This window comes from Salvelinus namaycush, unplaced genomic scaffold (genome assembly GCF_016432855.1).
Source record: "Salvelinus namaycush isolate Seneca unplaced genomic scaffold, SaNama_1.0 Scaffold1260, whole genome shotgun sequence".
In the NCBI taxonomy this organism is placed as follows: domain Eukaryota; kingdom Metazoa; phylum Chordata; class Actinopteri; order Salmoniformes; family Salmonidae; genus Salvelinus; species Salvelinus namaycush.
This window is the reverse complement of record NW_024057965.1, coordinates 18362-45065: the sequence shown is the minus strand read 5'-3', so window position 1 is coordinate 45065 and position 26704 is coordinate 18362. Positions and strand designations below refer to the sequence as shown.

Genomic DNA, 26704 nt, shown 5'->3' with positions numbered 1-26704 from the left:
TGGAAGCCAGTGGAGGGTGAAGAGGAGCGGGGTGACATAGTGAAGGTTGAACACCAGGCAGGCTATGGCATTCTGGATAAGTTGCAGGGGTTTAATGGCACAAGCAGGGAGCTCAGCCAACAGAGAGTTACAGTAGTCTGGACGGGAGATGACAAGAGCCCGGATAAGGACCCGCTCTGCTTCCTGTGTGAAGCGGCGTTGAAGAAGAGCAGCTTTGTCTTGTCAAGGTTGAGTTTGAAGTGGTGGGCAGAAATCCAAGCTGAGATATCTGCCATGAACACAGAGATATGTGTTGGTGACTTGGTGTATAGAGAATTAAGAGGTGGCCTAGAACCCTGGGGACACCAGTAGTGAGAACATGTGGTGCAGACTCAGATCCTCTCATCAAATCAAATCGTAATTGTCACATCCCCTGAATACAACAGGTGTAGACCTTACCGTGAAATGCTAACTTACAAGCCCTTAATCAACAATGCAGTTTTAAGAAAATAGACTTAAGAAAACTCTCACTAAATAAACATAAAAAAGTTACGCAATAAAATAATGAGGCTATATACAGGGGTTACCGGTACCGAGTCAACCTGTGGGGGTACAGGTTAGTCAAGGTCATTTGTACATGTAGGTAGGGGTAAAGTGACTATGCATAGATATTAAACAGCGAATAGCAGCAGTGTAAAAACATCAACCTTCTTTTGCAGACTCAGATCTAGATGCAATCCAAGAGTGTGCAGAGCCTGAGACACCCAGCCCTGAGAGGGTGGAGAGGAGGATCTGATGGTTCACGGTGGTCAAAGGCAGTGGATAGGAGGATGAGAACAACGGAGAGAGTGTCAGCTTTGGCAGGGCTGAGAGCCTCCGTCATGCAGAGGAGAGTTGTTATGATCAAGAAGATGGTTCTGAGAGAGATAACGAGAGAGTTGGTCAGAGATCAAGGTCAGAGGTCAGGGGCACGCTCAAGTGTTTTGGAAAGAAAACAAAGATGGAATACTGTTCTGTAGTTGTTGACGTCAGAGGGGTCGAGTCTTGGTTTCTTGAGGAGGGGAGCGACTTTGGCCATCTTGAAGTCAAAGCGGAGGCAGCCATTTGTCAGGGATGGGTGGATGAGTGAAGTGAGAAATGGGAGAAGGTCTCCAGAGATGGTCTGGAGAAAGGAGGAGGGGGTGGGTTCAATAGGGGCAGGTTCCCGGGCGGATGGACATCACTAGCCAAAGGATTTCATCTGGAGAGAGAGGGGAGAAATAGGTCAAGGCGTAGTGTAGTTCTGTGTGTGTGGGACCAGTGGACTCAAGGAGTGGATATCGTCAAACTTCTTTTGAAAGTGGTGGAGGATTAAGATAGCCTAGAAATTAATAAGAGCGTTGGGCCAGTAACCGAAAGGTTGCTGAACAGAATCCCCAGGCCGACACGGTGAAAAATCGGTCAATGTGCTAATTGCTCCTGTAAGTTGCTCTGAATAAGACCGTCTACAAATTACTAAACTGTAAATGTGAGAGAAGGTGGCAAAGAGTTTGAAATTTAGAGTGATATAAAGTGACTTTAGCAGAGGAATAGAAGGTAGAGAGGATGATAGGTCCTCTGGAAGTTTAGTTTTCCTCCATTTTCACTCAGTTGCCCTCAGCCATGTTCTGTAAACTCATAATGAGTCACTTAGCCACAGAGAAGAAGGCGAGGGCTTAGCTGGCCTGTAGGAAAGGGGACAGGAGACAGGTGGGAGAACGAATTAGCACAAGGTAGAGATGATAGGATAGAAGAGGAGAGAACAGTTGGAGAGAGAGAACGAATATTCAGGTGGCGCATGACCATCTGAGTGGCTAGGTTTGGGAAGAGAGGGAGAGAAAGGGAAAGAAAGCATTGATCAGAGACCTGGAAGGGGGTTGCAATGAGATTAGTAGGCGGACAGCCTCTAGTGAAGATGAGGTCAAGCGCCCTGCCTGCCTTGTGAGTGGGAGGAGACTTGGAAAAGGTCAAAAGAGGAAAGGAGTGGAAGAAAATGAATCAAAAGGCAGACGTGGAGAGACGGAAGTCATCCAGTACTCTCCAAGGGCACCGGGTGGGCGATAGGAACAGACTGATCTCTTCTTGTGTAACACATTTGTGATGACCAGAAACGTAATTCACCACCTACAGTGAAAAGAGAGAGGTGAGGAGATGTCAGGTGAGGAGGTACTGGAGGGAAGAGGGCAATTGACTGTCACTGATGCCTTGTGAAGAAGGGGCAGGGGAGGAAGGAGAAACGAAGGGTAAGAGGGGGAGGGAGAGCCACAGGCGTCGCCATCTGGGCTGGCTGCTCTGTAATTGACCTAAACAACTCACTCTCTGTCTCTCTCTCCCTCTCTTCCTGTGTGGTATATACTGTATAGCTATGTATCATCTGAAAAATTATAGACTATTATTATTATTATTATCATTATTATTATCTCAGAGAAAGCGAGAAAGTCACGAACGCGAGAGAGAGGGAGGAAACACGAGAGGTCAGCGAGTTCACGGAGGATAGGTGCTTGTTAGGGAGAGCCAAGTATTTTATGGCAAGGACATACACCGAATGAGGCAGTTTCCATAATATATATTCATACATGGAGAGAGAGAGAGGGGAAAAGGGAGAGAGGGAGAGAAAAGAGAGATGCTTCTCCATAATGTTTGGAGGCTGTTTTAATTAATGAGGCATGCTGTCACAGGGCGAGGGTTACGAGGATAGAACTTTCCAGATAATTACATCGTCTACGGCAGGGCTAGGACACCCTGGTCCTGGACTGCCGCTGGCACTTCACGTCTATGACTTAACCATCCTGGAAGAACAGGTGTGTTGAATTTAGGCAATCACTGAACTGATCAGCATTTAACTACACCCGCAATAACATCAGTTAAATATGTGTATGGGAACAATAACATCAGTTAAATATGTGTATGGGAACAATAACATCAGTTAAATATGTGTATGGGACCAATAACATCAGTTAAATATGTGTATGGGACCAATAACATCAGTTAAATATGTGTATGGGACCAATAACATCAGATAAATATGTGTATGGGACCAATAACATCAGTTAAATATGTGTATGGGACCAATAACATCAGTTAAATATGTGTATGGGAACAATAACATCAGTTAAATGTGTGTATGTGACCAAAAACATTTGATTTGAATTGTTTGATTTGATTTGGTCAGGTGTGCTGCATAGTTGGGACAAAATCATCAGTACCTGCGACACTCCAGGAACAAGGTTGCCTTCCCCTGACCTACAGGGTTAGGGGTATGAGGATAGAACCCAGGTAATTACATCATATACAGGGTGAGGGAGTATGAGGATAGAACCCAGGTAATTACATCATCTACAGGATGAGGGAGTATGATGATAGAACCCAGGTAATTACATCATATACAGGGTGAGGGGGTATGAGGATAGAACCCAGGTAATTACATCATATACAGGGTGAGGGGGTATGCGGATAGAACCCAGGTAATTACATCATATACAGGGTGAGGGAGTATGAGGATAAAACCCAGGTAATTACATCATCTACAAGGTGAGGGAGTATGAGGATAGAACCCAGGTAATTACATCATATACAGGGTGAGGGAGTATGAGGATAGAACCCAGGTAACTACATCATCTACAGAGTGAGGGAGTATGAGGAGAGGACCCAAGTAATTACATCATCTACTTGGGAGGGAGTATGAGGATAGAACCCAGATAATTACATATTCTACAGGATGAGGGAGTATGAGGATAGAATCCAGGTAATTACATAATCTATGGGGTGAGGGAGTATGAGGATAGAACCCAGGTAATTACATCATCTACATGGTGAGGGAGTATGAGGATAGAACCCAGGTAATTACATCATCTACATGGTGAGGGAGTATGAGGATAGAACCCAGGTAATTACATCATCTATGGGGTGAGGGAGTATGAGGATAGAACCCATGTAATTACATCATGTACGGGGTGAGGGAGTATGAGGATAGAACCCAGGTAATTACATCATGTACGGGGTGAGGGAGTATGAGGATAGAACCCAGGTAATTACATCATCTATGGGGTGAGGGAGTATGAGGATAGAACCCAGGTAATTACATCATCTATGGGGTGAGGGAGTATGAGGATAGAACCCAGGTAATTACATCATCTATGGGGTGAGGGAGTATGAGGATAGAACCCAGATAATTACATCATCTATGGGGTGAGGGAGTATGAGGATAGAACCCAGGTAATTACATCATATACAGGGTGAGGGAGTATGAGGATAGAACCCAGGTAATTACATAATCTATGGGGTGAGGGAGTATGAGGATAGAACCCAGGTAATTACATAATCTATGGGGTGAGGGAGTATGAGGATAGAACCCAGGTAATTACATCATCTATGGGGTGAGGGAGTATGAGGATAGAACCCAGGTAATTACATCATCTATGGGGTGAGGGAGTATGAGGATAGAACCCAGATAATTACATCATCTACATGGTGAGATAGATGAGCCCAAACACACAGATGACAGGAGGGGAGACAGAGAGGATACATCAATAAACAACATGGCTAACACTCCTGACCCCCGCCACCCTGGCATTTTGGAACAGTCTATCTTCCCTCTGAGCCTCGTAGTGACATGGGAGGGGGGGTTCGGGGCTGCAGCTGGTTTGTGGTAGAGCTAAGTTGAAATAAGGCGACGTAAAGGTGACGTAAGGTGACGTAAAGGTGACGTAAGGTGACTTAAAGGTGACGTAAGGTGACGTAAGGTGACTTAAAGGTGACTTAAAGGTGACGTAAGGTGACTTAAAGGTGACTTAAAGGTGACGTAAGGTGACTTAAAGGTGACGTAAGGTGACGTAAAGGTGACGTAAGGTGACTTAAAGGTGACGTAAAGGTGACGTAAAGGTGACGTAAGGTGACGTAAAGGTGACGTAAGGTGACTTAAAGGTGACGTAAGGTGACGTAAAGGTGACGTAAGGTGACTTAAAGGTGACGTAAAGGTGACGTAAAGGTGACGTAAGGTGACGTAAAGGTGACGTAAGGTGACTTAAAGGTGACGTAAGGTGACGTAAAGGTGACGTAAGGTGACGTAAAGGTGACGTAAGGTGACGTAAAGGTGACGTAAGGTGACTTAAAGGGAACATTTAAGTGCTAACAAAAACTTTGGGCCAGTAACTGAAATGTTGCTTGTTCGAATCCCTGAGCCGGCCAGGGGAATTATCTGTCGATGTGCCCTTGAGCAAGGCACTTAACCCTCATAAGCCCCACAAAATTGTCAAAGACTCCAGTCACCCAAGTCAGACTGTTCTCTCTGCTACCAAACGGCAAGCGGTAGGAGCGCCAAGTCTAGGTCCAAATGGATCCTTAACAGCTTCTACCCCCAAGCTATAAGACTGCTGAACAATTAATCAAATGGCCCAACAGACTATTTATATTGACCCCTTTTGTTTTTACACTGCTGCTACTCGCTGTTTATTATCTATGCATAGTCACTTTACCCCTACCTACATGTACAAATGACGTCGACTAACCTGTACCCCCACACATTGACTCGGTACCAGTACCCCCTGTATAGTTATTGCTATTGTATTGTGTTACTTTTAGTTTTTTTATTACCTTAGTTTATTTAGTTCAAATTTTCTTAAGTCTATTTCTTGTACTGCATTGTTGGTTGAGGGATTGTAAGCAAGCATTTCACTGTAAGGTGATACACCTGTTGTATTCGGCGCATGTGACAAATAACATTTGATTGGATTTGATTGAATTGCTCCTGTAAGTCGCTCTGGATAAGAGCATCTGCTAAATGACTAAAATATAAAATGTGAAGCCTCAGTTGAGGTCGTGGAATTGATGGATGAGAACAGCAGTGTGTGTGTGCACAATTAAACAAACTGATGCATTATTCTGTCAAACACACACACACACACTCTCTCTCCCAGAACCTCCTCTATGCTGTATAACGACATCATTAACATTCCTAATGAGGAAAACACACTCAAATGCACTGTTAGCTGGGACAATTGGAGTAGTGTGTAGGATCGTTTTTTTCTTCTCTACTTGTGGTCCTTTGTGGCTCCGTTGGCAGAGCATGGCTCTAGTAACGCCAGGGTTGTGGGTTCGATTCCCATTCTTATGTTTTCCATTATTTAACTTCTTCAGGCTAGAAACAGTATTCGGAAGTTTGGATGAATGAGGTGCCCAAAGTAAACTGCCTGTTACTCAGGCCCAGAAGCTGGGATATGCATATAATTGGTAGTATTGGATATAAAACACTCTGACATTTGCAAAACTGTTAAAATAATGTCTGTGAGTATAACAGAACTTATATGGCAGGCAAAAACCAGAGGACAATCCATCCAGATTTTTTTTCAGCTCACCTCTGATTACAATGGCAGGGAATGGGAATATAAAAGGAAGTCTTCCCAGATTGCAGTTCCTAGGGCTTCCACTAGATGTCAACAGTCTTTAGAAGAGTTTCAGGCTTGTTTTTTGAAAAATTTGCTAGAATTTGTAACTTTTCTAAGTGGCTCCCATTTTGGCTGTAGTGTTTGTGCGCGTACTTCATTATTTATCTCCGGTAATGGTCTCCGGTATTCTCCGTCTTAAATTGTATAGTTTCTTTACATAATAGGGTACCTGAGGATTGATTAGGAACGTTGTTTGACTTGTTTAGAAGAAGTTTATTGGTAATTTACGGGATTCATTTTGTATGCATTTTGAACATTACTGAGTCAAGCGCACCATTGAAACTTTTTGGGGATATAAAGAAGGACTTTATTGAACAAAAGGACATTTTTTTATGTAGCTGGGACCCTTGTGATTGCAACCAGATGAAGATCTTCAAAGGTAAGTGATTTATTTTATCGCTATTTCTGACTTTCGTGACGCATCGTTGGAAAATGTATGTAATGCTTTCGTGTGCGGGGCGCTGTCCTCAGATAATCGCATGATGTGCTTTCGCCGTAAAGCCTTTTTGAAATCTGACAAAGCAGCTGGATTAACAAGAAGTTAAGTTTTCAAATTATGTATGACACTTGTATTTTCATGAATGTTTAATATTGTGATTTCTGTAATTTGAATTTGGCGCTCTAAAATTTCACCGGATGTTGGCCAGGTCGGACAGTAGCGTCCCAATGATCCGCAAGAAGCTTTAACTAGGCAAGTCAGTTAAGAACAAATTTGTATTTACAATGACAGCCTACACCGGACGACGCTGGGCGAATTGAGCGCCACCCGATGGGACTCCAAATCACAGCCGGATGTGATACAGCCTGTATTCGAACCAGGGACTGTAGTGACACCTCTTGCACTGAGATGCAGGGCCTCAGACCACTGTGATACAGCCTGGATTCAAACCAGGGACAGTAGCAACATCTCTTGCACTGAGATGCAGTGCGATGCAGGGCCTCAGACTGCTGTGATACAGCCTGGATTCAAACCAGGGACAGTAGCAACATCTCTTGCACTAAGGTGCAGGGCCTCAGACTGCTGTGATACAGCCTGGATTCAAAGCATGAACTGTAGCGACACCTCTTGCACTGAGATGCAGTGCCTTAGACCGCTGCGCCACTCAGGAGCCCCTGGGGGACTAGTAAGTAAATGTATCCACTCACTACCTAAGTTGCTCTGGATAAGAGCGTCTGCTAATTGACTAACATGTTGTTATTTAACCATGTAGGCTAGTTGAGAACAAGTTCTCATTTACAAGTTTGATGAATGTATGAAATGAAGACATGAGAAAGAGGAGCTAAACTCTGTGAGGAGTTAGATTAACAGAAACCTTCCTCTGCCTGTAATGTCACAACAGACAGAGAGGTATATCTGACAGAGAGGTGTGTGTGTGTGTGTGTGTGTGTGTGTGTGTGTGTGTGTGTGTGTGTGTGTGTGTGTGTGTGTGTGTGTGTGTGTGTGTGTGTGTGTGTGTGTGTGTGTGTGTGAACAATACACACTCCAGTGCTTCAGGGGAAAACACAGACAGACTCATGTTTAATTCACCCACTCTTCTCTTTTCCTGTCCTAAAACTAAAGCTTCTGAACTGACAAACTGAAAAACACACAAATAAATCACACAAGTATTGTTCTGTCCAATTCTCTGGTTGAACCCTCCTGATAATTACATCATCTACAGGGTGAGGGGTCATGTTTTGTGCTATATTTTTAATGTGATAAAACATTGATCTGCTTTTTAGCTATTAATGCCACAGTGCTTTGTAGAGCTTTGATATTCTCCATTATTTTAATTTAGTCCTATGAGATTCCTGCCACACAAGGTCCGTTCAGAATCCATGTTATGAGTATCTCTAGGGTTTCCACATATACAGTGCAGTGCTGTATACAGTAAGCCCTCGTTTTCAGAGCTTTGCTTGATCAGAAGTTTACTTTCCTGTCAAACTAACTGAACTTTCTCTGAGACGGCCTTCTGTACAGCACAGACTCCCAGGCAAGCATACTAATTTTGTGGCATTTTCATGCTCCTCTCCTCTCCTCTCCTCTCCTCTCCTCTCCTCTCCTCTCCTCTCCTCTCCTCTCCTCTCCTCTCCTCTCCTCTCCTCTCCTCTGCTCTCCTCTCCTCTCCTCTCCTCTCCTCTCCTCTGCTCTCCTCTGCTCTCCTCTGCTCTCCTCTGCTCTCCTCTGCTCCCCTCCCCTACTCCCTTCTTCTCTCCTCTCCTCTCCTCTGCTCCCCTCCCCTCCCCTCCCCTACTCCCTTCTTCTCTCCTCTCTTCTTCTTTTGTCTGAGTATCAGGGTTTGAAAGCAAATTAATACCCTCAAAGGATAAATTATTAATGTATTATTTGCTGATCAGAGCGATAATCTGCAGTGTTTGTAGGTGGGAGGAGAGAACACCAGCTCAGCATTTCTCTGTCTCCCTCTCTTTATCTATCCCTGTTCACACAATTATTATTTATATATTTCTTTGTATATAGTTTCAAATAAGGGTTATTTGGCTTTTAACCATAGCAGAACACTTTTTGATGCTACTGTTCATATCACTTTTTGGGGGGGGGGGGGGGGGGGTTCTACAAAGAACCATGGTCATGAGGTTCTAAATGGAACCTGTATGGTGCAATAAAGAACCCTTTCCTAAGGTTCTGACTTCCCGGGTGGCGCAGTGGTCTAGGGCACTGCATCGCAGTGCCAGCTGCGCCACCAGAGTCTCTGAGTTCGCGCCCAGGCTGGGCTGGGTTCGCGCCCAGGCTCTGTCGCAACCGGCTGCAACCGGGAGGTCCGTGGGGCGACGCACAATTGGCATAGCGTGGTTAGGGAGGGTTTGGCCGGTAGGGATATCCTTGTCTCAGTATGTAAAATGTAATAAAATGTATGCACTCTACTGTAAGTCGCTCTGGATAAGAGCGTCTGCTAAATGACTAAAATGTAAATGTTCTATAAAAACATGAATAAAAGGTTCTATATAGCACCAAAAAAAGGGTTTCGCTATGGTTACAACCCTTTATGGAGAATGGTTCTACAAAGACATGTCGTTAATCTGGTTCTTTGCAGATACTTTTGAAGACCCATACATGGTTTATTTTTCTGATTAGCCATATAATATATATATTTTTTAATTCAATAGGTGTTATTATTGTGTTAATTGACAAGTTGAATCTAGTGAACTACCTCTGGAACAGCTGGGGGTCCCTGAGGAGGGAAATGAGAACCTCTGACTGATTTAGACAACACTTTTTAAATGACACAAGGCCATACATGAGTCTTTCACAAGACATCATCACCAGCCATAGTTATATATAACATGTAATAGCATGACACAACAGATGAAATGAACTGGAATGAGGCTCTCACTCACAGCTGCACAAACAGAGCTGAGAGCAAACCTCCCCTACATTTTAATTATCACTAAAAGAGCAAAGAACCCTTTTGTGACCTATAAAGAACCATTGAAGAGCTCAAAAGGTTATTTGAGTCATTATGGTTCCAAATAGAACCACTAGCCTTCCCAAACCCTTGAGGAACCCTTTTGTTAGTGTTCTCCTCCTCCCTTGATGTCTCTCTCTTTCTTTCAGTACATAAACCCCCTAGACAGTACATAAACCCCCTAGACAGTACTTAAACCCACATCAGCTATACAAACTATATCAAAGAAAATGACTTGGACTTTTGATTTATGTTCATCTGATGGGTTTATATTGCTGGGGACAAACACAGACATGTGCACACACACAGACAGACACAGACAGACACAGACACAGACACACAGGCACACAGACACACAGACACACACACACACACACACACACACACCCACACACACACATACACATGAATAAAGCAATCCTAGTCTGATGACAGGAATAGTAGATTCCATTTCACTAGAGGTCAGGGATCATATTTGAGAGGGGTCAGGTAGGAGATTGAAGTGGTTATCCTCAGCATTTTGTGGGTAAATCGGGCAGGAAAAATTCCTATTAGATTTTTGTGCTTTCCTGAGATGCTAATAAATATTTGAGTTAAGGCCGGTAGAGCTTCACGAGAGGAAAGACAAGAGGCAAGGGAAGAACAAACACACGCGCTCACAATGAGCCGCATGACAACAAACACACAGACAGGCCATATATCAAGCATTTCGCCACACTCGCATTAACATCTGCCAACCATGTGTATGTGACAAATACCATTTGATTTGATATCATACGGACATCTGAGGGAAATGTTTTTACAACACACACACACACACACACACACACACACACACACACACACACACACACACACACACACACACACACACACACACACCCAACACACACACTACTCTTCTGCGCCTCATGAACCATTCTCTGAGAAAGAAGACGCCGATAGAGAAAGTCAATAAATAGTTTTCCCATTTTAAAGTGAGTTCCCTTATTCCACGGTTAAAAACCACACACTACCATTCACGTACATGCTGTAAGTAGCTTCAGCTGTTCCAGGCCTCCCTAGTGGGAGATATGTGATGTTGGTACAGTGCACTGGAAGTGGGGAAAGTCACACTGTAAGTCTGGTAGATGTACTGTTTTTGGAAAAAGGTATATTAGTGGTATAGTGAGGAGGCCTGCACGTGTGTGTGTTCCAATGCATGTGTTTGTGTGTGTATGAGTGTGAGTGTGTTCTGTGTGTATGAGTGTGTTCTGTGTGTATGAGTGTGTTCTGTGTGTATGAGTGTGTTTGTGTGTGTATGAGTGTGTTTGTGTGTGTATGAGTGTGTTTGTGTGTGTATGAGTGTGTTTGTGTGTGTATGAGTGTGTTTGTGTGTGTATGAGTGTGTTTGTGTGTGTATGAGTGTGTTTGTGTGCATCCGTGCGTTGGTCATGTGCGCATGTGTGTGTGTGTGTGTGCCAGCTTGTGTGTGTTCCAATGCACGTGTGTGTGTGTATATAAAACTCACCGTAGTGGCCTGAGCGTCCGTAGCAGGCGCAGCACCCGGAGCATACCCAGTATCTTGGGGCTGCTGTTGGATACCAATGAGACAAGGATGTCTATGGCTGAGATCATCACCAACATCCCGTCTAGAAGGTTCCAGCTACTCCTCAGGTAGGCCTTATCACCAAACAACCAGCCCAGCGCAGCCACCTGAGAATAATCACAGACACTGGCATTAAAGCCATATAGTGTGGCTATATGCTGTCCCCAGTCCTTGCTGTCCCCAGTCCACCTGGCCTTGCTGCTATTCCAGTTTCAACTGTTCTGCCTGCGGTTATGGAACCCCTACCTGTCCCAGACCTGCTGTTTTCAACTCTTAATGATCGGCTATGAAAAGCCAACTGACATTTATTCCTGATTATTATTTGACCATGCTTGTCACTTATGAACATTTGAACATTTTGGCCATGTTCTGTTATAATCTCCACCCGGCACAGCCAGAAGAGGACTGGCCACCCCTCATAGCCTGGTTCCTCTCTAGGTTTCTTCCTAGGTTTTGGCCTTTCTAGGGAGTTTTTCCTAGCCACCGTGCTTCTACACCTGCATTGCTTGCTGTTTGGGGTTTTAGGCTGGGTTTCTGTACAGCACTTCGAGATATTAGCTGATGTACGAAGGGCTATATAAAATAAACTTGATTTGATTTGATATAGTCTACACACTTACATTCACACACAAACAGGTAAACAATAAAGACAACAATACAGACACATATAGTGAAAGCAAATGAGTAAATGAGGTCATCAGTACCAATTTACTTAACATCACTGATAAAATATAGAAACTGGGATTACAACAGTAGATCACAGGGTTGACACTGGACACTCCACGTGTATCCACAGAGTTCGGTAAATCTGCCTCTTCCTACCAGAGCCCTGTCATGTGGAATAATCTCCAAGTAACCTTTCATTTGGACTTGTTGTGGTCTCTGGGTCAGTTTAGGAGGAAGGTATTTTTATATTGATAAATATGTTTGTTTTGTTTGATTGTTTATTGTGTATATAATATTTGCTATTTAATTGTGTGTTTTACATTGTGTATAATTGTATTTTCTGTATTGTTCCCAGGGCACATTTATAAATGAGACCTAGCTCTCAATGTGTTATTCCCTGGTTAAATAAATAACCAAAAATATGCTGAGCTCGGTTTGTTGTTTTGAAAAACTTTTTTAGTTGAAGAAAAGTTTGTTTACTAGCCTACCTGTTTAATTTGGATCCCGCGAAGCTGTTAGCCTCAGTTGCTGGAACCACTGCTATCTGTCCTGGGATACTGCCAGACACTGAAGTCTGGAGAGATGTTGCTTGGCACGGTAGGTAGACTAGCTGCTAGCGATCAAGCTTGCCAGGTTTCTTTGACAGTTTTGAACACAGCCTGCAACATGTTTTATTTATTCATACACATTGCATGCATCTATAATTGCATTTGCGTAGCGAACAGTTGAGAATATCGGTTTTTAGGATTTCCACACATGTGGAAATGTTTTAAGCAGGGTGTGGAAAACTTTTGGCCTTTTATAAAATATTTTCTACATTAGCAGAATATGTTTTATTACCACACAAATGGCCAAATGCACTCCACTGTGCAACTGTCTATTCAGATAGAATGCTGCTTTTTTTGCGTATTTAAAATAATTTGTTTTATCATTATTATTATTATTGTTCTTATATATACATTTTCATAAGCAAAACCCTGGTCTTGTAATATGCATACAATGCATTCGGAAAATATTCAGACCACTTTACTTTTTCCACATTTTGTTACAGTACGTTACAGCGTTTTTTTAAACTTGGATTAAACCATGTTTTTCCTCATCAATCTACACGCAGTATCCCATAAAGAGAAAGCAAAAACATGTTTATACATTTTTGCAAATGTATCAAATTTAAAAAAAATATATAAAATATCACATTTACATACAGTAAGTATTCAGACGCTTTACTCAGTACTTTCTTGAAGCATGTTTGGACGTGATTACAGCCTCGATTTAGAATATTAGAATAAGGCTGTAACGCAAAAAATTCGGAAAAAGGGAAGGGGTTTGAATACTTTCCAGATGCACTGTATATATACAGTACCAGTCAAAAGTTTGGACACACCTACTCATTCAAGGGTTTTTCTGAAGTTTTACTATTTTCTACATTTTAGAATAATAGTGAAGACATCACAACTATGAAATAACATATAAGGAAAAATGTAGTAACACAAAAAGTGTTTATACTTATACTTATTCTTCATGTATTCTTCATGTATTCTATAACCCTTTGCCTTGATGACAGCTTTGAACACTCTTGGCATTCTCTCAACCAGCTTCACCTGGAATGCTTTCCAACAGTCTTGAAGGAGTTCCCACAAATGCTGAGCACTTGTTGGCTGCTTTTCCTTCACTCTGCAGTCCAACTCATCCCAAACCATCTCAATTGGGTTGAGGTTGGTTGATTGTGGAGGCCAGGTCATCTGATGCAGCACTCCATCATTCTCCTTCTTGGTCAAATAGAACTTACACAGCCTGGAGGTGTTTTGGGTCATTGTCCTGTTGAAAAACAAATTATAGTCCCACTAAGCTCAAACCAGATGGGATGGAGTATCGCTGCAGAATGCTGTGGTAGCCATGCTGGTTAAGTGTGCCTTGAATTCTAAATAAATCACAGACAGTGTCACCAGCAAAGCACCCATACACCATCACCCCTCCTCCTTCATGCTTCACGGTGGGAACCACACATGCAGAGATCATCCGTTCACCTACTCTGCTTCTCACAAAGACACGGCGGTTGGAACCCAAAATCGCAAATTTGGACTCATTAGACAAAAGGACTGATTTCCACTGGTCGAATGTCCATTGCTAGTGTTTCTTGGCCCAAGCAAGTCTCTTCTTCTTGTTGGTGTCCTTTAGTAGAGGTTTCTTTGCAGCAATTCGACCATGAAGGCCTGATCCACGCAGTCACCTCTGAACAGTTGATATTGAGATTTGTACGTTACTTGAACTCCGTGAAGCATTTATTTGGAATGCAGGTAACACTCATGAACTTACACTCTGCAGCAGAGGTAACTCTGGGTCTTCCTTTCCTGTGGCAGTCCTCATGAGAGCCAGTTTCATCATAGCGCTTGATAGTTTTTGCGACTGCACTTGGAGAAACTTTCAAAGTTCTTGACATTTCCCGGATTGTCTGACCTTAATGTCTTAAAGTAATGATTGACTGTCGTTTCTATTGCTTATTTTAGCTTTTCCTGCCATAATATGGACTTGGTCGCTTACCATATAGGGTTATTTTCTGTATACCCTCCTACCTTGTCACAACATAATAAATTCCACAAATGAACTTTTAACAAGGCACACCTGTTAATTGAAATGCATTCCAGGTGACTACCTCATGAAGCTGGTTGAGAGAATGCCAAGAGTTAGCAAAGCTGTCAACAAGGCAAAGGGTGTTAACTTTGAAGAATCTCAAATATAAAATATATTTTGATTTGTTTTACATTGTTTTGTGTACTACATGATTCAATATGTGATATTTCATAGTTTTGATGTCTACACTATTATTCTACAATCTAGAAAATAGTAAAACTACAGTAAAATCCTTGGAATGAGTAGGTGTGTCCAAACTTTTGACTGGTACTGTGTACAGAAACTCAGAAAAGAAAACGTCACTTTTCAGGACCCTGCCTTTGAAAGATAATTCGTAAAAATCCAAATAACTTTAAAGATCTTCATTGTGAAGGGCTTAAATACTGTTTCTCATGCTTGTTCAATGAACCATAAACAATTAATGAACATGCACCTGTGGAACGGTCGTTAAGACACTAACAGCGTACAGACGGCAGGCAATTAAGGTCACAGTTATGAAAGCTTAGGACACTAAAGAGGCCTTTCTACTGACTCTGGAAAAACACCAAATGAAAGATGCCCAGGGTCCCTGCTCATCTGTGTGAACGTGCCTTAGGCATGCTGCAAGGAGACATGCGGACTGCAGATGTGGCCAGGGAAATAAATTGCAATATGCGCACTGTGAGACGCCGCTACAGAGAGACAGCGCTACAGGGAGACAGGACAGACAGCTGATCGTCCTCGCAATGGCAGACCACGTGTAACAACACCTGCACAGGATCGGTACATCTGAACATCACATCTGCGGGACAGGTACGAGTTACACCAGGAACCCACAATCCCTCCATCAGTGTTCAGACTGTCCACAATAGGCTGAAAGAGGCTGGACTGAGGGCTTGTACACCTGTTTTAAGGCAGGTCCTCACCAGATATCACTGGCAACAACATCGCCTATGAGAACAAACCCACCGTTGCTGCACCAGACAAGACTGGCAAAAAGTGCTATTCACTGAAGAGTAACGGTTTTGTCTCACCAGGGGAAATGGTCGGATTCACGTTTAGCGTTGAAGGAACGAGCGTTACACCAAGGCCTGTACTTTGGAGCGGGATCGATTTTGGAGATGGAGGGTTCGTCATGGTCTGGAGCGGTGTGTCACAGCATCATCGGACTGAGCTTGTTTACATTGCAGGCAATCTCAACGCTGTGCGTTACAGGGAAGACATCCTCCTCCCTCATGTGGTACCCTTCCTGCAGGCTCATCCTGAGATGACCCTTCAGCATGACAATGCCACCAGCCATACTGCTCGTTCTGTGTGTGATTTCCTGCAAAACAGGAATGTCAGTGTTCTGCCATGGCAAGCGAAGAGCCCGGATCTCAATCACATTGAGTACGTCTGGGACCTGTTGGATCGGAGGGTGAGGGCTATGGCCATTCCCCCCGGAAATGTTCGGGACCTTGCAAGTGCCTTGGTGGAAGAGTGGGGTAACATCTAACAGCAAGACCTGGCAAATCTGGTGCAGTCCATAAGGAGGAGATGCACTGCAGTACTTATTGCAGCTGGTGGCCACACCAGATTCTGACTGTTACTTTTGATTTTGACCCCCCTCTTTGTTCAGGGACACATTATTCAATTTCTGATAGTCACATGTCTGTGGAGCTTGTTCAGTTTATGTCTCAGATGTTAAATATTATGTTCATACAAATATTTACACATGTTAAGTTTGCTGAAAATATATCCATTTGACATTGAGAGGATGTTTCTGTTTTTGCTGAGTTTATATATATATATATATAGTGGCGTACCGCAGGTTCGAGGCCTGTTGACAGATGGAATCTACATCACGTGGCGATGTCTCCATTTGATGGACGTGCCAGGTCTCAACGAGCTCTCCGTCCAGGACTAATTGGGGCTGATTGTGGTTGGTGAGTAATCAAGGAGCTGATTGCTCACCAGCTGGACGAGTCCCATAAAGCTGCCAGAAGGGCAACACACAGGGGTGGGGACTGGGGAAGAGAGGTTACTCCATTTTAGTCGTGCTCAGTACCAGAGATAACGGAGGGAGCTCGGTTTTGGAAGGATGGCCAAGGCCGAAGTGGGCAAGTCTGCTGGCCCCGTTCCTTTCCAGGAACGCCCAAAAGGCGTTCCTGGAAACCTTAACGACGAACAGGTGGCTAACTATGACGGTCTCAAACGGGAGATACTCAGCCGTTACGGGCCCAGCGGGTCCAACTGGTCCATGACTGGAGGTTTGTGGCCGATGCCTCCCCCCGAGCCCAGATGAGCGAATTACTGTGCATCACCAGGGGCATGGTTCCTAACTGACCTATCCACACTCTCTATCATAGACAAAGGGTCATGTATCGCTTCTTACGGGCGCTACCCCACGACATGAAGAGGGTAGCCTACGCGCGCTAGGACCACCTGGGAGCAGTGTAGACACGGCCCTGTTGAAGGGGAGCCGGGCTGAGGGGACAGAAGGACACCCGCACCACCGTATAACCCGAACCGACAACCAGCGGGGCCAAAGGGCCTTAGACCCGCGGAGACGCACCGGTTTTAGTGTTTTAAAAACTGCAATGCTACTGGGTTTTTCACGCTCAACAGTTTCCCTTGTCTATTAAGAATGGTCCACCACCCAAAAGGACATCAAGCCAACTTGACACAACTGTGGGAAGCATTGGAGTCAACATGGACCAGCATCCCTGTGGAAAGCTTTCGACACCTTGTAGAGTCCATGCACCAACGATTTGAGGCTGTTAATTTGTGGAATTTCTTTCCTTAATGCGTTTGAGCCAATCAGTTGTGTTGTGACAAGGTAGGGGTGGTATACAGAAGATAGCCATATTTGGTAAAAGACCAAGCTCTGTCAGACGTACGTCACTCTTCTCGCTAGGGCATTCGCATTCCCATGCTTCGCCCCTGACCTGTGCACAACAGAAAAAGAGAACCATTGAAGGGACACCTGGTGACCCCATCGTTTGTGTCCCTTCCCCTGGCCATCCAGACCAGGGGAGCATGGTCTGTGACCAGGGTGAAGTGGGTGCCCAACAGGTAATACATGAGTCTCTTGCGTCTAGTCCCATGTCGCATGCGTCCGTCTGGACCAACATCGGTACCTGGAAATTGTGCATTACAAGAATCTGATTGGAGCACAGCGCTTCCTTCAGGCACCTGAATGCCGCTTTGGTCTCGCCCGTCCATTTCACTGTTTTCGGAAGGCGGCCCTGGTTAGATCAGTAAGGGGGAGGCTATAGTCACAAAGTTGGGGATAAACTGGCTGTAGTATCCTGCCAGTCCCAGCAAGGACTTGACCTGTGTGTTGGTGCGTGGAACAGACCAGTCACGTACAGCGTGGACCTTCCTCTCCTGGGGCTTTATGTTCCCCCGTCTGATCAAATACCCCTGGTACTCCAACTCTTCAAACTTTAGCTTGCATTTCTTGGGGTTTGCTGTCAACCTGGCTTGCCTGAGTGCATCCAGTACTGCCTGGAGGTGCGTCAGGTGCTCTTCCCAATCTTGGCTGTGGATGATGATGTCATCCAAATAGGCCACAGCGTACTGTTGGTGGTGTCGGAGTACTCGGTCCATCAACCGGCGCTGGAACATTGGCAGGGCTCCGTGGAGACCGAATGAGAGCACCCAGTACTGATATAAGCCGTCCGGTGTCGACAATTACGTCTTTTCCCGGGAGGAGGCTGCCAATGGTACCTTTCAATATCTTCTCGTCAGGTCGAGGGTGCTGATGTACCAGAACTTTCCCAATCGGTCGATGAGCTCGTCCACCCTCGGCATGAGGTAGGCATTGAATAAGCTGATGTCGTTCACACCCAGAAAGTCATTACAGAAGCGCAGGCTACCATCCGGTTTGTGGACCGACACGATCGGGCTGCACCATGCGCTGTGCCCTCTTCGATGACCCCCATCCTCAGCATAGCCTCCACTTCCTGCTTCACAGCCTTCCTTCTGGATTGGGGATCCGGCACGTCCTACCATATCCCTTTAAAAGGCACGTAAATACAGTGGGGCAAAAAAGTATTTAGTCAGCCACCAATTGTGCAAGTTCTCCCACTTAAAAAGATGAGAGAGGCCTGTAATTTTCATCATAGGTACACTTCAACTATGAGAGACAAAATGAGGGAAAGAAATCCAGAAAATCACATTGTAGGATTTTTTATGAATTTATTTGCAAATTATGGTGGAAAAAAAGTATTTGGTCACCTACAAACAAGCAAGATTTCTGGCTCTCACAGACCTGTAACTTCTTCTTTAAGAGGCTCCTCTGTCCTCCACTCGTTGCCTGTATTAAAGGCACCTGTTTGAACTTGTTATCAGTATAAAAGACACCTGTCCACAACCTCATACAGTCACACTCCAAACTCCACTATGGCCAAGACCAAAGAGCTGTCAAAGGACACCAGAAACAAAATTGTAGACCTGCGGTGTATACTTTTGTTTCACAGTAGATTTGTTTAAAACTACCATGAAACACTCTGTGTGACCCTGATTTAACCCACTGGTTCACCTGTCTCCTACCCATCTACACTGATTGAAGTGGATTTTACAAGTGACATCAATAAGGGTTCATAGCTTTCACCTAGATTCACCTGGTCAGTCTATGTCATGGAAAGAGCAGGTGTTCTTAATGTTTTCTGTACTCGGTGTAGTGAAGGGCACTCAACTTGTACTCCACTGACGCAGATGACATATGATTAGTTAAAAAAAAAATAATAATACAATGATAATTGGAGCTGTATTCTTCGATTTCAGTTCAGCCTTTGATGTTATTGCTCATAAATTGTTATTGAAGAAACTCACTTGCTATGGTTTTGCATCACCTGCCATCACATGGTTGGAGAGTTATTTATCTAATAGAATCCAGAGAGTGTTCTTCAATGGAAGCTTCTCTAGCAGCAGCTATATACAGTGCGGTGTACCTCAGGGCAGTTCCTTGGGACTCTTTTTTTCTCTATCTTTACAAATGATTTGCCACTGGTGTTACACAAAGCAATAATGACTATGTATGCGAATGATTCCACACTCTACAGTGTGTACATGTCAGCACCCAAAGCCAGTGAGCTCACTCTAAATAAGGAGTTACAGTGTCAGAATGGGTAATTAACAGTAAACTGGTCTTGAACTAAAAGCATTGTATTTGTTTCAAAACATTCTCTAAGACATTAACCTCAACTGGAGTTGTACACAAAGGGTGTGACCATTGAACAAGTTGAAGAAGCTGAAATCCCAGGAGTAACATTGGATGGTCAGTTATCATGGTCAAGTCATATTGGCAAAGTTGTTGTGAAGGTGGGGAGGGGTATGTCTGTTATAAAAAGATTTTCTGTGTTTTTGACACTAAAATCAACTGTACTAGTTGTTCAGGCTCTGGTCTTGTCCCATCTTGATTAATGTCCGGTAATATGGTCAGGTCCTGCAAAGAAAGACCTAGCAAAACTGCACCGGACTCAAAACAGAGGCACATCTTTCCCTTAACTGCACGTACAGAACTAACATCAACCAGCCTTTCCTGGTTGAGGGTTGATGAGAGATTTACTGAATCTTCTAGCTTTTGTGGGAAATATTACAGTGATGAAAATTCCAGATTGTCTGGATAATCAAATAACATTCAGCTCAGACACCCATAAAGAAAAGACATGTCACCAGGGGTCTTTTCACAGATCCCAAGTCCACACAAAAATCACGGCAACGCACAATATTATACAGAGCCATGATCGCATGGAACGCCCTTCCAAATACAATTACTTAACCTCTTTGGGCTCAAGGGGCAGTATTGAGTAGCCAGATAAAAGGTGCCCATTTCAAAAAGGCCTCGTACTCAATTCTTGCTCGTACAATATGCATATTATTATTACTATTGGATAGAAAACACTCTCTAGTTTCTAAAACCGTGAATTATTGAATTATTTCTCTGAGTGAAACAGAACTCATTCTGCAGCACTTTTCCTGTCAGGGAGTGAGATTTCAGAAATCCAGGTCCCTGTTCTGAGATCAGTTTATAAGTCCCCATGCAAGCTATGAGGGTACATGCACTGCATACGCCTTCCTCTAGATGTCAGTAAGCGGTGAGACTTTGAATGGAGTCGATTGCGCAATCTGGGACCTTATATTAGACCGTGGAACAGGAAGTACCGTTCTTTTCAACAGTGCGCTTGACGCATGAAGACATCAGAATGGCGTCCTGCAAACGCTTTCGTTTTAGTATTTCTATATCTCCGGTCATGTTTTTATTCGTTATAGGTGTTAAAGACATCATAAGGTAGTTAATTTAAACCGACTTATAGCAGTTTATAGCAGTTTATTGCGATTTTCTGGGATTTCTTTGCCATGCGCTTTCACGAGTTGGACACCACTCCAGTTGGCGGCTAACGTTTAGCGGCTAATTCGACCGGACAAGAGGACATCTTTCAACCCAAAGACGATTGTTTTGAAGAAAGGACACCTTGCCCAAGATTCTGATGGAAGCTCAGCTAATAGTAAGCAGTCTTTATGCTGATAATTCATTGTTCTGTTGAAAAATGTCAAATGCATGAAACGCCATTGCTTGCAGTGTAGCATTGTGTTATCGCAGCCTGTATTGCGCAGTAAGGTTAATTTTAAAAATGTAATTCGGCGATTGCATTAAGAACTAATTTGTCTTTCAATTGCTGTCCAACCTGTATTTTTTTAGTCAAGTTTATGAATAGTTTTCGATAAGAATAGGTGGCTTTCCAAGATGGCGCTGGACAGATTGCTTGACGTTATGGACACTATTCTCATTGTATAAGCACAATTTGTGCCGCTAAATATGCACATTTTCGAACAAACTCTATATGCATTGTGTAATATGATGTTACAGGACTGTCATCTGAAGAATTCTGAGAAGGTTAGTGAAACAATTAATATATTTTGGTGGTTTATACGTTATAGCTATTTTTGCCTTGAATCAATGCTGTTGTTATGTTTGCTATTGTGCTAAGCTAATATAACGCTATATTGTGTTTTCGCTGTAAAACACTTGATAAATCGGAAATATTGTCTGGAATCACAAGATGCCTGTCTTTCAATTGCTGTACACTATGTATTTTTCAGAAATGTTTTATGATGAGTATTTAGTTATTTGGCGTTGGTGTCTGTAATTTTTCTGTCTGCTTTCGGTGCAATTTCTGACTGTAGCTGCAATGTAAACTATGATTTATACCTGAAATATGCACATTTTTCTAACAAAACATATGCTATACAATAAATATGTTATCAGACTGTCATCTGATGAGGTTGTTTCTTGGTTAGTGGCTATTTATATCTTTATTTGGTCGAATTTGTGATAGCTACTGATGTAGTAAAAAACGGATGGAGTAAAAATAGTGGTGTCTTTTGCTAACGTGGTTAGCTAATAGATTTACATATTGTGTCTTCCCTGTAAAACATTTTAAAAATCGGACATGTTGGCTTGATTCACAAGATGTGTACCTTTCATCTGGTGTCTTGGACTTGTTAATGTGTGAAAGTTAAATATTTAAAAAATATATATTTTGAATTTCGCGCCCTGCACTTTGAGCTGGCTGTTGTCATAAGTGTACCGGTGTCGGGCTTGCACGCCAAACAGGTTAAGCAAACAGCAAAATGTCCTTTATAAAATTGATTAAACAACATCTCATGGAACGGGAGGACTGTGAGGGGACACACACAAACACACGCAAGTATTATTTTTGAGTTGTTGTTTGTATATCATATTTCAAATGTGTGTGACTTTGTCTATCAGTGTTTTGTTACTTGTCCTGTTTTCATGTTTTGTGTTTTTTGTGGACCCCAGGAAGAGTAGCTGCTGCTTTTGTCAAAGCTAATAAACACATACAATACCAGTCAAAAGTTTGGACAGACCTACTCATTCAAGGGTTTTTCTTTATTTGTACTATTTTCTACACTGTAGAATAATAGTGAAGACATCACAACTATGAAATAACACATATGGAATCATGTAGTAACCAAAATACATTTTATATTTGAGATTCTTTAAAAGTAGCCACCCTTACACATTTGCATAGTAAACATGTTGAAAAACCCTGGAATGAGTAGGTGTGTCCAAACTTTTGACTGGTACTGTAAGTCAAGTGTGATACCAACTTTTGTTATTGAAAAATGTTCTTCCGTATTTCAATCTAAACAACTGACTGAGACACAACAATGACACACAGAAACAAACCGCATCTCAACTAGGCAGCCGGATGGGTCATTTGCATACGACGTTGTGCCTCACCCGAGTGTAAAGGCATGAATCTATATATAACCAGGCAGTGTCTTACTTAGAGAATGATCAAACCCCTGACAAACAAAGATGTGTCGAGGTTACAAAGCCTTTGGTTCCTATGCCCCTGGGAGTTCCGCCCAGACGTCTGACTTCCTGCACGTGACGTTAATTAACCTCCCCTGAGTCCCATTATTCCTGGGCATGATTTAAATGTTGTGTTGGTCTGCCCTAAATTTGTATGTGTGTGTCTGTGTCTTTGTCTGTGTGAGCGAGCATGTGTGTATGTGCGTGTACGTGTGTTGTGTGTGTGCCACACAGTGTGTGTGTCTGTGTGGGTGAGCATGTGTGTATGTGTGTTGTGTGTGTGCCACACAGTGTGTGTGTCTGTGTGGGTGAGCCCTGGTGTTACATTGGGTCCTAGAATAGAGATAGAGGTCTTAGTGAGTGACACCTGTCAACTTTCTCTTGCCCTCACCCCTCCTCACCCCCCCTCACCCCTCCTCACCCCTCCTCACCCCCCCTCACCCCTCCTCACCCCTGCCACGAGCCATGGCACACAATTCAAAAGACAGGACATTTGAATATTGGCTAGACATATTATTAAAAGATGTGTGTGTGTGTGTCTGCGTGTATGTGTGTGTCTGTAAGCTCAACGGTCAGTGATGACGAGAGAGATGAATGTGTGTGTGTGTGTGTGTGTCTGTGTGTGTGTGTGTGTGTGTGTGTGTGTGTGTGTGTGTGTGTGTGTGTGTGTGTGTGTGTGTGTGTGTGTGTGTGTGTGTGTGTGATCGATAGCTTTGTCCATTCATATATACAGTCATTGGAGTTAACGCGCACACACACACACATCTCTCTCGTCATCACAGACCATTGAGCTCACACAGACACACACACACACACACACACACACACACACACACACACACACACACACACATACACACACACACACACACACATATTTTAAAATATGTCAAGCCAATATTCAAATGTCCTTGCTTTTGTATTGAGTGCCATTCATTCCTATGTAAAGACTCAATAGCGCATTCACGCCAAATTAAGTTGACGGTTAAGATGGCGTCTCATGGAGACATAATATGCACAGTTTGAGCTACTTCAGGAAGTGACGCTGCAGGCTAGTTCAGTACTGCCAGCTCTCATTGGCTAACTCAAGTCGAAGGCCAACCGGTTCACTGCAGGCTAGCTCAGTACTGCCAGCTCTCATTGGCTAACTCAAGTCGAAGGCCAACCGGGGCACTGCAGGCTAGCTCGGTACTGCCAGCTCTCATTGGCTAACTCAAGTCGAAGGCCAACCGGTTCACTGCAGGCTAGCTCAGTACTGCCAGCTCTCATTGGCTAACTCAAGTCGAAGGCCAACCGGTTCACTGCAGGCTAGCTCAGTACTGCCAGCTCTCATTGGCTAACTCAAGTCGAAGGCCAACCGGTTCACTGCAGGCTAGCTCAGTACTGCCAGCTCTCATTGGCTAACTCAAGTCGAAGGCCAACCGGTTCACTGCAGGCTAGTTCAGTACTGCCAGCTCTCATTGGCTAACTCAAGTCGAAGGCCAACCGGGGCACTGCAGGCTAGCTCAGTACTGCCAGCTCGTATATACTATATATAGTATGTATATAGTCTCATTATTGTTATTTTATTGTGTTACTTTTGTTTATTTAGTAAATATTTCTGTGTGTGATGAAAAACATATTTGGTTCAAGGACATACATCGGGTGAATTAGAAGCAATTATTGGTATCATGATTGTCTTTGAAACATGTTTTAATTTACATGAAAATTGACCAAGAAGACGGACATTTTTCCTTTCCCTACAATTGGAGATTCTGTTTTCTGTTAACAATACCGTGCTCTGCCTTGAACTTCCGAGCATTTAATGAGATGGGTTAGTCGTTCTCCCCTGGATCGCTCCCATTCAAGAGTGTGTGTGTGTGTCTCTGTGTGTGTGTCTCTGTGTGTGTGTCTCTGTGTGTGTGTCTCTGTGTGCGTGAGACTTACTCAGGTATCACACGGGAAGTCTGCTTTCTTAAAGGCTTTGTATCTGTCTTTAATGAGAGTGAAACAGTAGAGCTGAAGATCAATCATTTGGAGGTGGGCCGTGTCCTGAAGGCCCAGTACAGTCAAAAACGTGCTTTTCCAGTGTTATACACCCCTTCAAAATGTGTGGATTTGGCTATTTCAACCACACCCATTGCTGAAAGGTGTATACAATTGAGCACACAGCCATGCAATCTCCATAGACAAACATTGGCAGTAGAATGGCCTTATTGAAGGGCTCAGTGACTTTCAACGTGGCATTGTCATAGGAGGCCACTGTTCCAAATGTCGGCCCTGCTAGAGATTCCCCGGTCCACCCTTAGTGCTGTTATTGTGAAGTGGAAACGTCTAGGAGCAACAACGCAAAGTGGCAGGCCACACAAGCTCACAGAATGCAACCGCTGAGTGCTGAAGCGCGTAGCACATAAAAATCGTCTGTCCTTGATTGCAACACTCACTACCGAGTTCCAAACTGCCTCTGGAAGCAACGTCAGCACAATAACCATTCGTCGGGAACTTCATGAAATGGGTTTCCATGACTGAGCAGCGGCACGCAAGCCTAAGATCACCACGCGCAATGCCAAGCGTTGACTGGAGTGGTGTAAAGCTCGCCGACATGGGACTCTGGAGCAGTGGAAACGCTTCCTCTGGAGTGGTGAATATAGGTCCAAAAGGCTCCTTAATTTCTACACCCAAGACAATTAACCAATTAGCCACCCGGAATACTACATTGACCCCCCCCCTTTGTTTTTACACTGCTGCTACTCGCTGTTTATTATCTATGCATAGTCACTTTACCCCTACATACGTGTACACATTACCCCCCCCCCTTTGTTTTTACACTGCTGCTATTCGCTGTTTATTATCTATGCATAGTCACTTTACCCCTACCTACGTGTACACATTACCCCCCTCCCCCCCCCCCTTTGTTTTTACACTGCTGCTACTCGCTGTTTATTATCTATGCATAGTCACTTTACCCCTACATACGTGTACACATTACCCCCCCCCCCCTTTGTTTTTACACTGCTGCTACTCGCTGTTTATTATCTATGCATAGTCACTTTACCCCTACATACGTGTACACATTACCCCCCCCCCTTTGTTTTTACACTGCTGCTACTCGCTGTTTATTATCTATGCATAGTCACTTTACCCCTACCTACGTGTACACATTACTCCCCCCCCTTTGTTTTTACACTGCTGCTACTCGCTGTTTATTATCTATGCATAGTCACTTTACCCCTACCTACGTGTACACATTACCCCCCCCCCCTTTGTTTTTACACTGCTGCTATTCGCTGTTTATTATCTATGCATAATCACTTTACCCCTACCTACGTGTACACATTACCCCCCCCCCCCTTTGTTTTTACACTGCTGCTACTCGCTGTTTATTATCTATGCATAGTCACTTTACCCCTACCTACGTGTACACATTACCCCCCCCCCTTTGTTTTTACACTGCTGCTACTCGTTGTGTATTATCTATGCATAGTCACTTTACCCCTACCTACGTGTACACATTACCCCCCCCCCCCCCCCTTTGCTTTTACACTGCTGCTACTCGCTGTTTATTATCTATGCATAGTCACTTTACCCCTACCTACGTGTACACATTACCCCCCCCCCCTTTGTTTTTACACTGCTGCTACTCGCTGTTTATTATCTATGCATAGTCACTTTACCCCTACCTACGTGT

General features: G+C 43.7%; 1 protein-coding gene across 1 annotated transcript in view; it reads right to left on the bottom strand.

Moving 5' to 3' along the window:
* Positions 1–26704, bottom strand: part of LOC120036238 (voltage-dependent T-type calcium channel subunit alpha-1G-like) — a gene marked incomplete at both ends in the record, with an annotated part of 47062 nt that overhangs the window by 9774 nt on the left and 10584 nt on the right. Inside the window, one exon of the mRNA XM_038982718.1 lies at positions 11355–11539. Within this exon, the coding sequence (XP_038838646.1) occupies positions 11355–11539 (185 nt within the window). The remainder of the gene's footprint in view (positions 1–11354; positions 11540–26704) is intronic.